The sequence below is a fragment of the Canis lupus genome, chromosome 5, assembly GCF_011100685.1.
Source record: "Canis lupus familiaris isolate Mischka breed German Shepherd chromosome 5, alternate assembly UU_Cfam_GSD_1.0, whole genome shotgun sequence".
Lineage (NCBI taxonomy): Eukaryota > Metazoa > Chordata > Mammalia > Carnivora > Canidae > Canis > Canis lupus.
Genome location: NC_049226.1, coordinates 30,110,147 through 30,126,545, shown reverse-complemented (window position 1 = coordinate 30,126,545; position 16,399 = coordinate 30,110,147). Strand labels below are relative to the sequence as shown.

Genomic DNA, 16,399 nt, shown 5'->3' with positions numbered 1-16,399 from the left:
ATTCTCTATCCATTTTCCCTTCTATCTCCTATAGCAAATTAATATTATTTTTGTAATACTAAGAACAATAATATTATTTAAACCAACTGTGACTTCCATGAAATGTTCATCTGGGAAACAGAATTTTCCCTGATTCACTGGCTCTAGATATATGGCTCTGCAGACTTCCAGGACACTATTCAGGTCCGGGCTCTGCAGACGTACCTTGCTACATGGAGCGAACCAGTAAATGAGAGCCAGGAAGGGCAATCCGACCGCCACTGCGAGGACCACAAGAAACTTCACCGCCATGGTCTGCTGCCGTAAGCCAGACAGGTTCTCATACCATATGGACAGAAGCTGCTGCTGACAGTTTGGATGAGCTACAAACTAGCAGGGAAATGAGAAAACATTTAATAGCTTGATCAAAGAAAAGTTCATAAACTCCTTTCTTGTGTTTTAATATTTTGTTCTGGGGTTTTCCATGAAAAATATTGTTTGAATTACAGGACAAACATTAAACATCTAGTTGACAGGCATCAAGCAACGTGGCAGGAGGTTCTAATATGTATTATATAAATTTGAAGATTCCCATTTATCAAACTCTTCCTTTACTACTAATGGTCTTTCTTTGACAGCATAGAAAAATTTCTGAAATTTAATATTATAAAAAGATTAATCAGTTCTTTGCCAAGGACTCATATGTTTTTCTCCATCTTGAAAGAGTGATGTAAAGACTCTACTGGCCAGATATTTAAATACTTTTTTTAAAAAAGCATGCCACCTTTTCTGCACTGACCCACAATGCTATACCCACTGACTCCCATTTGTATATGGGCCTGTGCTTAGGCTGCCTCTTCTATTCCACTGATACATTTTTATTCCTGTGCCATAAACTCTTACAATTAAGAAAACTTTATAATTAAATTTTACTTGTTATTTTCCCCAATTTTTATTCTAGCATATTTATTTTTTATAAGTGAACACCACATATGACAGAAGGCAACATTATTTAATATACAAAAAGCAACAGTGCAAAATAAAAATTGATTTAAAAATATTGAAAGGTGAGATAAAAGAAATACAAATGGTTAATGATGGTTAACCTTGAAGATAATTAAAACATGATACAATGTTTATATTCTCTGAATGGTAAGATTTAATAACACCCATTGTGAATAGAAAAAAATAAGTCCTCTGGTATACCAGTGGCATGTATATACACCAGTACACTTTTTTTGAAGGGAAACTTAGCAAATATTTTGAATTAATGAAAACCTGAAGAAAATAATAAACACTCATAAATAGCAAGCTGATTAAATGAAATAATAATATACAAACAGCTTTTGAAAAGATGAGATGGATGTTTATTTACTGAAATGTGAAGATATCCAAGATGTAAATTTGTGGAGAGGAATATAATAGTGCTTAACTACTCTCCACTAAGAATTGGGAATATAGAGGGGCTTCTGCTGGCTCAGTCCCTGGAGCTTGCCACTCTCGATCTTGAGGTTGTGAGTTCAATCCCACATTGGGTGTACAGATTACTTAAAAGTAAAATCTTTAAAAAAAAAAAAGAATTGGGGAAAGAGAAAGGTGGCATGTCTATACTGCTTGAAAACTTGCCATAAGCATGTATGGTAAGTTTTATTAGACTCTTTCTTATATAGACTAGTTTAATAGAAACTGTCCTTAAAAACTTTTGTGTTTTTTTAAAAAGATACCTAATCTAAGAAAGCAATTAAGAATGGAGGGCATGACATGAAGGCAGAGACTGAAAGTGGTCCCCAGAGAGTGTTGGAGGGATTCAGATGCACCCCAGAAGGAATCAAGGGCACTGGTCCCAAACCAGCACACAGAAACAAACGGAAAGAAACTGGGTCTCCAGTGCTGCTGTTCCTCTCATATAACCAGTACCTGATAATCAGGACACACAAAGTCGTTTTCACAGCATGAGACAAGCACAAGAAAGTGGCAATCACTGCCTGGACAAGTCTAGATTTCAAAGACTCACAGCTAAGCTCTAAGGGTTACTTAAAGAACCTCCCTCGTGCACCTGCAGGTTAGTGAAACCCAGCTCGAGAGCATTATGCCAGCCCCTCATCCTTACATCGCACCAATAAAAACTGAAATAGCGTACATGGGCTTCATGCCTGACCTTACTTTTTTTACTTCGTATTTAATGGCAAGTTTTAAACGGCTGAGATTTGGACGACCGTGATCTCCGCCACTGGGGCATGCTTCAACATCCCCATTCAGGATGGCCTCCACTTCTGCCGTATTCCTGCACAGATCAAGGAGTCCAACAACAAAATCTTTGCACTGCATCGACAGTTTTTTGTAATCATTCTAGGAAAGACAAAACAAAACAAAACAAAACAATAATGGAGAAGTAGCACATTTACTATGCTATGCAGTGGAATTTATCAGTGACTTGATAGTTTATAGAGAAAAACAGAAAAATTCTATCTTGGGTTTACTGTTCTTTCAATGTGCTTTAATTGCTGTTCTGCTGAGTGATTTCTGAAATATCTTAGCACCGTAAAGATTTTCTTCCTATCCAAAGAGAAGAGATTTGTCTAAAACATAATCAAAGCTATGGAAAAGTCGAAAAGTCATGTACTGTGTCAAATTCATCTGTTGGTTCAGAAGAAATACAAAGTGAGCAACTTTCCCCTCAGCCAGATCTTACTACTTTGCACATGTCGTATCTCTTATGTTTGTTCATGACTTCATCGGCAAGTGCATATTATATATTTGATAGATCTTTGGAAGATCTTGTAAACTGTGTTGGTAAACTTGAGAAACACAGGACATTTAGAGAGGTTCTCGAGAAAAACAAACATGTTATTTATCTACTTACTAAGTTGTTATTGAGGAACTTTATGTACCAAAATCAGAGTCAAAAGACAAGATCTAATATAAAGGCTGAAAACCAAAATTCTTCTCTTTGGAGAAAAGAAAATTTAATGAAAATGCTTTTTGTTGTAATTTATTACTGATTACAATATAATGTTGGGAAGATTTAGAAAGTGTAGATCTTATTCAAACATCAAAAATTCACGTTTTGAAAACATGTTCAACATCACTATTCATCAGAAAAATGCAAGCCACAATGAGATACCACCTTCCATCTGTGAGAATTGCTAAAATAAAAAAGACAATAATGTGTTGCCAAGAATGTAAAAAAAGAGAACTTGCCTGCACTGTGAGTGGGGATATAACATACTTCAATTAAAAAAAACCTCTAGGTTATATACACTATGTATTAGTATCTTCATTCAGGTCTGTGTTTTCTCTTCCATTGAAATGAGGCCATTTATAGCCCAATGTGAATCAAGAAAATATATTAGCTGGAGCTTGTTGCATTGCAAATGGATTCCACTGTCTCATGTAATCTTCAAAATCATCTTGCTTAGTTTGGTTAAGAATGTGTCCAAGATCATCCAGCCACTTAGTATCAAAATCAGGCTTCAAATCCAATTCTGTTTGGCCCCAAACCCTTTGCCTTTTAGAATTATGCCACTTTCTTTGTAGAATGCTTTTCTTTTGATCTTTGAAGACCTGGGAAGCAAGTAGGGTAAATACTATTCCCATTTTGCATATCAAAAATCTAATCTTACCATTTACATCAATGTGGATGGAACTAGAGCGTATTATGCTGAGTGAAATAAGTCAATCAGAGGAAGACAATTATCATATGGGTTTCACTCATGAAGAATATAAGAAACAGTGCAGAGGATCATAGGAGAAGGGGGGGAACTGAATGGGAAGTCATCAGAGAGGGAGAGAAACCATGAGAGACTCTTAACTCTGGGAAAGAAACTGAGGATCACTGGAGGGGAGAGGGGATGGAGGGGGATGGGCATGAAGGAGGGCATGTGATGTGATGAACACTGGGTGTTAGATGCAACTGATATGTAACTGAACTCGACCTCTTCAACTAATGATATACTTACTACAGGTTGGCTAACTGAATTAAAAAGAAAAACATAAGGTCCCCTGAGGTCACAAAGCCTGAGTGGCAGAGTTTACTTTCAGAGCCACAGCTTTGCTAGTTGTCTCCTCCATCCTGGAAGTACTGGTATGCTTAGGATGAAAGATCTCTTGGAAGAATCAGGAGAGGAAGATGCTGGGGGAAGTCTATATGGATTTGTATAAAGCACCTACTTGGGTGCTTTACTCCTCTCTGTAAATTGTGCCAAGTGGCCTTCCAACACAAGTTAGTGACTTCTACATAGGCTACACTTTGCTAATGGCAGATGCAAACAGATTCCCAAAGACAAATGGCTCATGCTACTTCCAGACAGGTATCTGCTCAGATAGTATACACAGAGTCACAAGGAAATATCTTTACCCTTTTCACGCAATAGTCAGTTAGGATCTTGGCAACAAATTTTGAGGTGTGTGAGTGTATATGTTCCCCATGTCCACTATCAAGTAGAATGGCTACTGGTTTGCACTTTTACACTAAAATATACCTACAATCAAATCACAGATCATCCACTGCTCAGGCATGTGATCTCAGATAGGTTAAAACCAATATATGAAGTAGGTGCTATTATTATTCCTATTTTACAAAGGAGAAAACTGAGGTTAAATGAGATTAAGCAAACCACATGTAGAATGTACTTAGCATGGTGCTGAACATTTAGCAAGCTTTCAGTAAAGCACAATTATTTTATTCTATGCCATTAAAGGCAAGATCTGAAAACGGGCCCATCCTTGATATTTGCAAGTACCCATGCAGCTAAAGGTAAACTTCAATGCATCTAGCCTTTCTTATATTAGCCTTCAACTCCTAGATGTATCCTTAGCCTTTAAAAAGACAAAAATGTAAGGATCAAAATCGATGTTCCCTACAATTCCAAAAAGGCTCAGGTGAAATTAGATATTTAAAAGGAGAGCATGTTCCAGTGTGGGGCAGTACTGTTCAGTAGGAACCTCACAAGCTGAAAAAGTATGGGAGCTTTGTGCTATTTAATGCCTGACCTAAAAAACTGTTTCCAGTTCACTACGAATTCTCAAGACATATTCTCAAACAAAACAAAACAAATTTTTTTTTAAAAAAAGAAAGAAAGAATAAGACTATGGGAATCCCTTTACAAATGTTTTCATATTTTAAGTTCTCTGAAATTGACAGGTAAAGTCACTTGAAATGAGTGTTGGCAGTAGTTCATTAGCCAGATGCTGCACTGTGATTTTGGTTCCTTGAAAGGAAATGTGAAGCTGGCAGGTTGAGTTAACTGTGGGTCATGTCTTTGGGCCACATGCTCTCACCATACACTAGTAAATTAGCAGTGAGTGTTTGCCTGTCAACCTCTGAGTTGAAAAGCAATGACTGATGGAAATTCTGGGGCTGGGAATCTGGGCTTTCATCCTCTCTAAATGCAGCACAAACCATGTGGACCAAGAGGTATCTGGCATATCTCTCCATGCATCTTCTATAAAAAGACTCCTTGACTACTTCTTTTGTGGCTACAAGCTATAGCTTTTGCTGTCATCTGGCTCTGAAATATCTTTTCCTTCCCCTGCCTCCCCAGATCCTTTGCACTCTGCCCTATGCAGCTGAAATGCCATAGCACCTGTAACTCCCCTGAGAACTGACTGGGACTGCAGAGCACAGTGACTATAGCTCACCTAGTACTTCCACTTCTCTCTATATCACATCTATTTACATGCACATGTGTCTCTCCAGTCAAACCAGGACTTCTTTCAGCTTATTCATCTTTCTGGCCTCAGTGGCACCTATGACCATGCTTTGAACCCACACATGGTTCCCCAGGAGACAGAACCTGCTCTAGAGTACTGCATGCCTGGATTCTGAGCCCAGCTTGCCAATTAACAGATGTGTGTCTTGGGCCTTAATTAACCTTTCTATGCCTCCATTTCATCTGAAAAGTATCTCATATCTTCTCAAGGCTGTGATAAGAATTAGACATAACAAATGTAAAGTGTCTACAGTAGACCATCTCAAAATGGCAGTGATCACAAGTTTTACTACATTTTCATTACAACAAAGAGTTTGTTCAGAAAATATATAAAATTATTTCCTGTCCACGGTAACTAGCATGATGCTGCACCTACTAGAAACATATGGATACACCTTGACTCTGGCTTTTGGAGAGTGAAGTCCTTAACGTAAGAGACCTACCTTGAACTCTTTCTCAATGTTGGCCAGCACTGCCAGCTCATTGCTAAGTTCTAAAGCTGTCATGACTGGGTCTTCACTAGACAGTGATAGGTAAGCTGGACTTGCCAGGCCCTTATAGGCATTAATCCTAGATCTGGAGTGGCTGAAGGAGTCATGCTTCTGTTTTTGGTTGCATTCACTGCACTTGCAGAAATAATCATGAGGCCGTTCAATCCGAGCACCCTTCCGCAAGAGGGTGTGCACTATTTCATATTCCTGGCAGTGGGCAGCCAGAATGATTGGGGTCACATCATGAGAGAACCGTGTCCCATCTTCATCATATGCATAAAAATCATCTTGCTGGAATTCCGACTGGCTGGGGCTGGTTGCTAACCTCTTGCCTTCAGCAAAAGCTGGATGGCTGAGAATAGCTTCCACGATCCGAACATAACCTTTACTAATAGCTAGAAGCAAAGCGTCCCCAACTCGAGACAGGTTTTCTTTCTTGAGAAGAAGTTCTGTGATTTCCAGATGCTCATTGGCCACTGCCAACTGCAGGGCATTCTGGCCCATGTAATCTACACAGTTGACGTTCAGTGAGAGACATTCTTCTAACATCTTCCTCACCACCGGGATGTTGCCATATTCAGCAGCATCTAAAAAACGCTCCTCCTCAACAGATAAGCTTGTTGAGCGATCATTAAACATGTATGCTGGTCCCCGGTTGGCTAGCCTTCTCCCCTTCTCACGGAGAATCGTCTGCCGCCGGTGGGCCAGTCTGCTGTCGGTGTCCCGGCTGTAATAAAATAGAAAGATTGGAACAAATCATATTAAAAGCATTTTACTGTGCCAAATGACCCGCTGTTCATCTAATGCAACCCTCAAGTATATTAGATGTTGCTCATCAGCTCTAGACCAACTATAATATAAATGAAGATGCGTTTGTTAATGGATTCCAAGAACTTCTCCTTTAAGAAAGCCAAGCACTTTGCAGATTTCAATGTTTCCATTTGGGGTGGAGACTGGCAATTCCCATAGTCTCTCTGTGCTGTTCACATAGGGATTAACGGGTATGTGTCGATCACAGATGCTGTAAGCCCCAGGGAAACCAATGGTGACAAAAGTAGAAACTTTCCTGCCCTGATAAATCTTAGGGTCTCAGGGAAGAAATTGGGAATCAACACAGTGGCTTGTCATCAGCTGTTTGTCATGATAAACCTAGAGCAGCATTATCTAACGATGCTTCCCGGAGAAAGTTACAGGCTAAAGACAGAAAGATGTGTAGGACTCAGGGGAGGTTATGTTTTGGGAGTGTGAGACAGAGTGGGTGCAAGTAGACAGTTTCCCCAGCACAGGGATCAACCAGATGCTACAGCACAGGTCTCATTAATGGGAACAATTGAGACTTGGACTCTGTGAGGTGTTCTAAAAATCACTGGAAATGAGAACATTGTGATTACAGTGCAGGTGGGAAAGAACACCTCTATGATCCTGGAATCAGAAACTTCTCTTTCTGTATTCATATGCTTAATGTTCTGTGTATGTATGACTAATTCATCTATGATGAAGACAGTGGTCAAAAAGGTGGCTAGCCTTCAGGATAAGCCTTCACTCTGTGATAGGAGAGAGTGATTCCTTCTTTAATCAAATGCTACAATGGGGATTTTTTCCCTTATTGATTTATAACTTTATGTTTTATAGTTTAAGACTCAATCCTTATCACTATCATTAACCACAGACTCACATGGGCCCTTCCCTGCAGAACAAAGAGGGAATATGTTAGGAGGACAGGGGGCTGAAATTTCAAGAGGGGAAAAGGTGTGATTGATGATAGATGTGAGAGATGTTTCCTTCTTTATAAATGTTTATAGAGCCATCCATCTAAAACTGTCACAAATTTCCCATTAGGAAGAAATTAAAGTTAGTCCAAAGACCCCATAAATGATCCTTCCCTCCAAAGTGGCCTAATTATGTTTCTCTATGAGTCCTTATCCATCTTGGTACCAAGTCTCTTGTCTCTGGTAGTGTGATGTCCAAAGAAGTAGTGACATGTCAGCCACTCAGAAACAGACTATGGTTCTCTAAGGAGCTCAAAGAGTATGCTGACACATTCACCAATGCTTTCCATAGACTCATTCAGCAATAAACCCTTCCACCATCCTTGGTCTCTCTTCAAAAGTAACCAGCCTGATGTTTTATTAAAGAGACAACTTTGTAAATTTAAGAAATGATGTCTAGGGAGGCACCTGGGTGGCTCAGTCAGTTAAGCATCTGACTCTTGATTTCAGCTCAGGTCATGATCTCAGAGTCATGGGACTGAACTCTGCATCAAGTTTTGTGCTCAGCAAGGAGTCTGCTTGTCCCTCTCCCTCTGCTCCTCCTGCTACTCTCTTTCTCTAAAATAAACACATAAAATCTTTAAAAATAAAACCATAAAAAATAAATTTAAAATGTTATCCCAGGCCAATGGCTAGACATATGCCACAATTCCATTAATTTTTAAAGTAGGTCTTTAGATACTATATAGGGAACTTTTGTTAAATCTTAAGAAAATGATTTTTACATATATTTTGATTTCTATAGCTATTGCTTTGTTAATTTTATCAAGTTATGCACATGCACAATTTAAGGACTCCATAAGCATGTTATAAAAAAACAGCAACCCTATGTTCTTCATTTCCCCCACTTTCTGATCCCCAGAGGTAAGAATGTCAACTATTTAACTGATTATTTTATAATTTCAATCCTTATATCCATATTACTTAGTAATATTGTGATTTCTGATTTTCCAGGTTTGTCATTATCTATGGACCCACCGAAGCTGAGCATTTAGCTTACTTTCACGATCTCCCTCCTCTCACACACCCACATGGACACATACAAACATGTTTCACAGCTCCATATCATTCCAGGATAGTTATGGTGTAACTATTATGTTAGGATAATGCAGTGCTGGTCCAAGCTGTGACATGCATGTGTCTTTCCTGGCACCACTCCTCTGTGTCCCGAAACCCAGTAATTAAAACTTCTCTTTCTGTATTCATATGCTTAATGTTCTGTGTATGTATGACTAATTCAAAAAACTCTACACTCCTTCAATCTAAATCTTCATTTAATTCATCCAATGTGCTACGTGTTTTTTGAATTTTAGCTTCTTGAAGAGTGTCTATGAACCTGGACCCAGCTGTGGTCTAGATTCAAATGTATGTTGTTCTTGGATCTTCTGTTTGGCATCATCCCAAGGATTCTCTTCACTTTACTTTTGTGATGGATCCTCATGTAATGTGTATCCCAGATCCTCCTCCCTCTCAGTTCACTCCCGTAATCCAGGACAGCACATCTTCTAGGAGCTGACAGAGAAAACGAGCAGGAGAGGAAAATTCCTTCAGGTTTTGCATGTCTAAAAATGAGTTAGTAATATCAAAAATCTTAATTCGTAGTTTGGCTGGGTAGAGAATTCTAGGTTGAAAATAATTTTGAAAGACTTGTTCTATTAGATACTAATTTTTATAGTAGCTCTTGGGAAATATGAGGCTGGATATCTCTTTGCTGCTGCTATCCTAAAATTACATAATTTTTTATTGAAGGGAATCTCTTTTCCTCCATCATTCTGTGCACCCAGTAAATCTTTTCATCTAGAAAAAAAAGTGTCCTTCTCTGAGAAATATTTTTTTTCTTTTTCTGAGAAATATTTTTGACTCACATCTCTGATAATTTTGTTTCTGGCTCACTGTTGTTTCTGGGACTCCTTTTGGATGCTGGACATTCTGGGATTAGCATTTAATTTTCTTATCTTTTCTCTCCAATTTTCCAGTTAATTGCATGTGTTCTTTTTATTGATTTGGTTTTGGTTTTTTAGGAGTTTTGTTTGTTTGCTTTTGTATTATACTCTGGACATTTCTCTAACTTTATCCTCTAATATATCTTTTGAAAATTTTTCTCTGCAATTATGTTTTTAATTCTCAAGAACATCTTTTTGTTCTTTAGAACTCCTTTTCTTCTTTCAAAGACACATTATCTTCTCTTCTCTAAATCCAGAGACATTAGTGATACTCTACACAGATCCAAATACTTCAGAGAATCTACTTCTAAGTTGCTTTTTCAAAAAGATTTTATTTATTTATTTATTTAACAGAAAGAGAGAGAGAGAGAGAGCACAAGCAGGGGAGTAGCAGAGGGAGAGGGAGAAGCAGGCTCCCCCCTAGGCAGGAAACCCAAAGCAGGGCCAATTTAAGGACCCAGAGATCATGACCTGAGCTGAAAGCAGATGCCCAACCAACTGAACCACTAGGTGTCATAAATTGCTTTTTAATGAATATTTCATTCTCTATATTTTGTATCAGAGTTTTTCCTCAAAAAGCTAGTGATTTTTGTAGCTATTCTTTTCTATTGAAAGAAAGTATTAATTCAAAAGTCTTTTCTAAAAAAGTGCAATTTTCCCTCAGAATAATTTGCTAATGCAACTTTTGGCAAAAGATGATTCTTGGAGGTGAGTCTTTAGAAGGGCAGCATTATGTCTGAAGTAAAGAATGTTACCTGAGGTCGAACTGCAGAGAGATCACCAAGACTTGTCATGTAAGCAGCCATCCATCCTCTTCCTTCTGAGATTCTGACCCCCTTCCCTTCTCTCTGTCATTCTTCCGGCTTCTAAGAATCCCCTGCAGTCCTGCCTCCTGCAAGCATTCCCCCCATAGTTGCTGTGATAGGACCAGAGGAACCTCACACCTTAGGGAAGGGGAAGGTCTGCTGAACATGGATAACGAAAAAGAGAAACTGTAAAATCTAGAGAAAACAGTTAAGATGAGAGGCACCTGAGGGGCTCTGTTGGTGAAGCATCTGCCTTTGGCTCAGGTCCTGGGATCAAGTCCCATGTCAGAGGGGAGTCTGCTTCTCTATCTCTCTCTGCCTGCGGCTCTGCCTGCTCTCTCTCTCTCTCTCTCTCTCTCTCTCTCGCATGCTCTCCCCCCCCTCTTTCTCTGTAAAAAAAAAAAAAAATCTTTAAAAAAATAAAAGTGAGATGAAAGTACTAGGAGTGAGGACTTGGGGAAGAAGTTCTGATGCTACTAAAACAATACCAAATAAGCACAAAATAGACACAAAATAAGACCAAGAACCAAGTCTGTTTTGTTCTTTTTCTTCCATAAGAATGGGTGAAATAATTACTCTAACCAAGGCTTTTCTGGGGTCCACTGAAATTACAAATGTGGAAATCTCCTAATTTTGGGTTTCACTATTTCTCATGGCCACAGGAATATGCATTTCTATGAACAAGAAGATCACCAGCTTTATCACTTCTCAGCCATTATTCAGGTGGAAGACTAATAGAAAGGCAAGGACTGCAATGGTGATCGATTGGCTTTTGTCTTTTTAAAGAAAGAAAAATTATTATCAGTAACTTTACTCATATTCGAATTTTTAATCTGTTTTCCAGAGTGTTATTCATTCACCTAACACCTCTAAATATATACTGAGGTATATATATTCTGTATTCTATTACGGAGGTACTATAACTCAGTTCATTCTGAGTTGCGACATCTTTAATTCCAAAATTTTAAAATACTGATTTATGACTTGAATGCCTACAGATCTGAATAATGGCAGGTCCTAACCCACCAAGCCACTGTTCATGAAGATATGTCCTGTTTCCTTCTAGACTATTATGGCTTTCATACCTATAGCTTCCATTATTTTGAGGAAACAGCAAAAACGTTTCCACAGGGAATGTTTTCTTCATTTTTTAAAAAAGATTTTATTTATTTATTCATGAGAGACACACACAGAGAGAGAGAGAGGCAGAGACACAGGCAGAGGGAGAAACAGGCTCCATGCAGAGAGCCCCAAGTGGGACTTGATCCCGGGTCTCCAGGATCATGCCCTGGACTGAAGGTGGCGCTAAATCACTGAGCCACCTGGGCTGCCCTGTTTTCTTCAGTTTTAAAGCATCTCCTGTCTCATCATTGCAAACACTAATATTAATCCACTGGAGTGACATACATTTCAGATACACTTTTTATAAAAAGCCCTGGATTATCATCATTTCTTTGGCACTCTGTCTACAGGGGAGCCAGACATACAATGTTTATAGAGGCATCTGAGAAGATGCTGTGGGCATACACCACTCATTCTTGCATGGGTGGTGAGATAGAGGGAGGGCTGCCAGTAGGGGGACACAACAAAATGCATATTTTGCTGCCTCCCGCCTTCCCTAACTGCAGTCTAAAAAGGTTCTATGTATTGTATTTTGTCACAAGTGGTGTTGCTTAATCCCTGCCTTTCAAATGCAAAAGCAAAACGTGTAAAATAACTTTTCAAGGAATACATATTTTAAGACTTTCAAGAAAGATATTAGATGCTGCTAGATTACATTTACCCCTTCAAGAATGGATTTTATAAGGCCATGTTGTAGAACTGTACATTAATTGCAAAGAAACCTAGTAAAACCATCTACTAGAAAGGGGGACACCCAAAACAATATATCAACAAAAGCGATATTTTCATTCCAGCTAAAGGGCATATTTTTGCAAAGTCAGTTCTTCTATTTAAGAAAAATATTTATTAGGAATTTTTATTCATCCATTTAACCACATGTAACATGATTAGCTGTTTAGTAAGCTACATTTTCCTGTCTGTATTTTAAAAATTTGTTTTATCACAATACATAAATACCAGTTCCAGGAAGGAATGTATCTAGCCACTGCCCCCTCGGTCCTCAAATATTGATAAGGTCATGAAAATCAATAGTTTTTACATACCTCATTTTCCTGATAGTTTTTGCTGGCGAGATAGTGCCAGTTGCCCCAGATAGTGAGAGATGGAATAATCCATCTTGATTGAAAATGCTGGTAACGCAAATTAGCTTCTGAGTCAGATGGACTATGTGCTTTGAGTCCATAGCATGTAATATCTCTATTTCCTGTTCAAATATAATGTGCTTTTACCAAATAGAATTGCTCTTATACAAACTAAGCTTTATATTAAGTATCTAGCTTAACTTTTTATTTGTTGTTTCAAAAATCCTTGAAATTTTAAAGGGAAAGCACAGTTGTACTAAAGCAGTGTGAATGTAAAGGGCATGTGAGTATCCACGAGGCACAGGGGAGCCGAAAATGCCGACAGTCAGCCAGAAGGTGAAAATGAAGGAAATTCCAGGATGTACATTTTATTATCTGCACAATAACCCATGGGAAAAGTTGAACTTAAGTATTTAGAGATTAACAGTCAACACAACTGGCAATTTTGCCAAACACTTTAGGAGAATGAATGATAAGAGTCATTTTATCCTAATGAGACTGTTTTTACATGTCTGCTTACTCCGGCCACACACATCTGTCCCTCCCTCTGGGCTGAGGAGCAGTCAGCTTACGCGGTGGCTTCCCAAGTCCCGAGAGGAGGGACTGTTGTGTCTCTTGTTCACCAGAGAATCCCCAGATTCTGAGGGCTTAGCAGAAAGGCACATTGCAAACTAAACAAGAACCAAGCTTCTGGAGCCCATGTGCTCCCAGAGAGCCAACAGCAAAGAAGATGCACAACCCTACCGACAAAACGCAGGCCGAACCTCATTGTGTGGATCCGGAGATATGAATAACATCCTATATCCCAGAGGGTGGGGCCAGATGGCGGAAGAGTAGGGTCCTCGACTCACCTGGTTCCACCAACTTACCTAGATAACTTTCAAAACATCCTGAACACCTATGAATTTGACCTGAGATTTAAAGAGAGAAAGCTGGAATGCTACAGAGACGATTTTCTTTTTTTCTTTTTTCTTTTTATTTATGATAGTCACAGAGAGAGAGAGAGAGAGAGAGAGAGGCAGAGACACAGGCAGAGGCCGGCTCCATGCACTGGGACTCGATCCCGGGTCTCCAGGATCATGCCCTGGGCCAAAGGCAGGCGCCAAACCGCCAAACCGCTGTGCCACCCAGGGATCTCACAGAGAGGAGTTTTCGATTCTAGCCAGGTAGGAAGGTGAGAAAAAAAAAAAGAAAAAAGAAAAAAAGAATCAAGTCGGGGAGGAGCACGGCAAGGAGCCAGGCTAAAGCAGGGTGGCAAAAGCCTTTGGGACAGGAAAGCCCAACCCTGGAGAAGCGGGAACTTTATTTATTTTTTTTTAATTTTATTTATTTATGATAGTCACAGAGAGAGAGAGAGGCAGAGACATAGGCAGAGGGAGAAGCAAGCTCCATGCACCGGGAGCCCGACGTGGGATTCGATCCCGGGTCTCCAGGATCGCCCTGGGCCAAAGGCAGGCGCTAAACCGCTGCCACCCCGGAATCCCGAGAAGCCGGAACTTTAAAAATCCACACCAGATTTTTCTGGCATGGGAAAGTGCTCAGCAGGGATTTGGGCAGAATTGCTGGAGGGGCAGTCAGTGAAGCCTCCAGTTTCCCGGAGTCACTAATAGAGGAAGTGTGCCCAGGGTAAGTGCTCCACAAACTGTGGACAGACCTCGGTAAAGGGCTGGAGTGCGCAGCTGGTGGGGCATGGGGGCGGGGGGGCGGGGGAAGCCAGTGGGTTAGGTGGGCAGCTCCGGATAGAGGGGTCTGCGCCTTGCTGCCTTCGGGAGCCGGGCTCCCCAGAAACGCAATTCCAGCAGCATAAGACCCCGAATCCCAGAGCTCTGAGAGCGGACAAAGCCCACGATCCTGCACTCCCCCTGGGACAGGCAGAGGAGGGGAGGGCAAGGACAATGAGGACTCTCCTGCCACTCTGCGCCCTGCAAGCTGTGCAGATCAGTGCACCCACACTGGCCATGGGAGCATCTTGGCCAGGACAAACTGGGAGACTGCGGTAGTGACTGCAGGGAGCTGACTCCAGGGCTGGAGACCTGGCTGCCACCAGTGTTGTTTTTCCTCCTTGTTTCACCCTGTGCCTGGGAGACGTGGGGCCGCCAGGGAAAAAAGGCCTCACCGGATAAACAGCTCACACTAAGCCTGGCACCAGGCAGGGGGCAGAGCATCTCCACCTGCCACACATACCTGAGAATCAGCACAGCGGACCCCTCCCCCAGAAGACCCGCTGGAAGAATAGGGGAAGACCAAGTTCTTGACCAAGCAGCCCTGGAAAGCTCCAGGGGAAGTCGAGGGATTTATAGTATATAGAACTAGAGGGTCCTTCCACTTAAAAAAAATTTTTTTCCCTTTTTACATTACAACTCATTTTTATATCAGACTAAAAATTTCCAAAATTTTTCCCTTTTCCCACCTTAACTACAATATTTTAACACCTCTTCATTTTTATGTTTCTTCCTTTTTGACTTTTAAATTTCTACAATTACATGTCTTAGATATGTTTTCCACTTCTAGATTCCCTTCAACATACTCAATTTAATTTTGGGAGATATACAAGATACGGTTTTTTTGTTTTCTCTGCCTCATTTTGTTCTACAATGGTGGAAGTTAATATCTTCCAAACATGACCAGCATGCACCCAAACCAACTGGAATACCATGTTAGTTCATTCTGTAGGATTATATTCTCTCTTCATTCTTATTCTGCAACCCTCTTTTATCTCATTTATGCTTCAGTGGTCAAAGTTGGGGCTTTCTACAAGTATTGCTAGTATATAAATTTGGGACTGAGCATCTTCTAACTTACAGAACTTTATACACTCAGAACCAAGAAGATCAGCTCTAGAACCCCTCAGGTAGACTACATTCTCCCTCCACAACAACACCTTCACCACCACCATCTAAGTACCCACCATTTTATTCTCTTTTTCCTTTTTACATTTGTTTTTTTCTCATCTTTTTTTTTTCTTCTTCTTTGAAATTTTCGGCCTTTTATTTTTTCCTACTTTGTTTTAAGATTTGTTTTTCACTTTAGTGGTCCTTTTGTTTTATTTTGTTCTGATCTTTGTTTTCATTTACTGGTCTCTGACCTCATCAGAATCATCTATGGTGAAATTTACTTAGGTTGTGGTTGATAGTCTTGACACAGCCTGCTCATGCAGCCACTCTGCACTGAGCAAAATGACTAGAAGGAAATTGAAGCAGTCATCAGAAACCTCCCAAGACACAAAAGTCCAGGGCCAGATGGCTTCCCAGGGGAATTCTATCACACGTTTATAGATGAAACAATACCTATTCTACTAAAGCTGTTCTGAAGGATAGAAAGGGATGGAATACTTCCAAACTCAATTTATGAGGCCAGCATCACCGTGATTCCAAAACCAGACAAAGACCCCACCAAAAAAGGAGAATTATAGACCAATTTCCCTGATGAACATGGATGCAAAAATTCTCAACAAGATACTAGCCAATAGGATCCAACAGTACATTAGGATTCACCA

The 16,399-nt window shown here is 40.0% G+C and overlaps 1 protein-coding gene across 1 annotated transcript in view; it reads right to left on the bottom strand.

Moving 5' to 3' along the window:
• Positions 1 to 16,399, bottom strand: part of TRPC6 (transient receptor potential cation channel subfamily C member 6) — a 110,912-nt gene that overhangs the window by 26,534 nt on the left and 67,979 nt on the right. The window contains exons 2-4 of the mRNA XM_038536382.1: positions 6,134 to 6,908; positions 2,143 to 2,328; positions 205 to 369 (exon numbers count right to left, since the gene is read on the bottom strand). Of these exons, the coding sequence (XP_038392310.1) occupies positions 205 to 369; positions 2,143 to 2,328; positions 6,134 to 6,908 (1,126 nt within the window). The remainder of the gene's footprint in view (positions 1 to 204; positions 370 to 2,142; positions 2,329 to 6,133; positions 6,909 to 16,399) is intronic.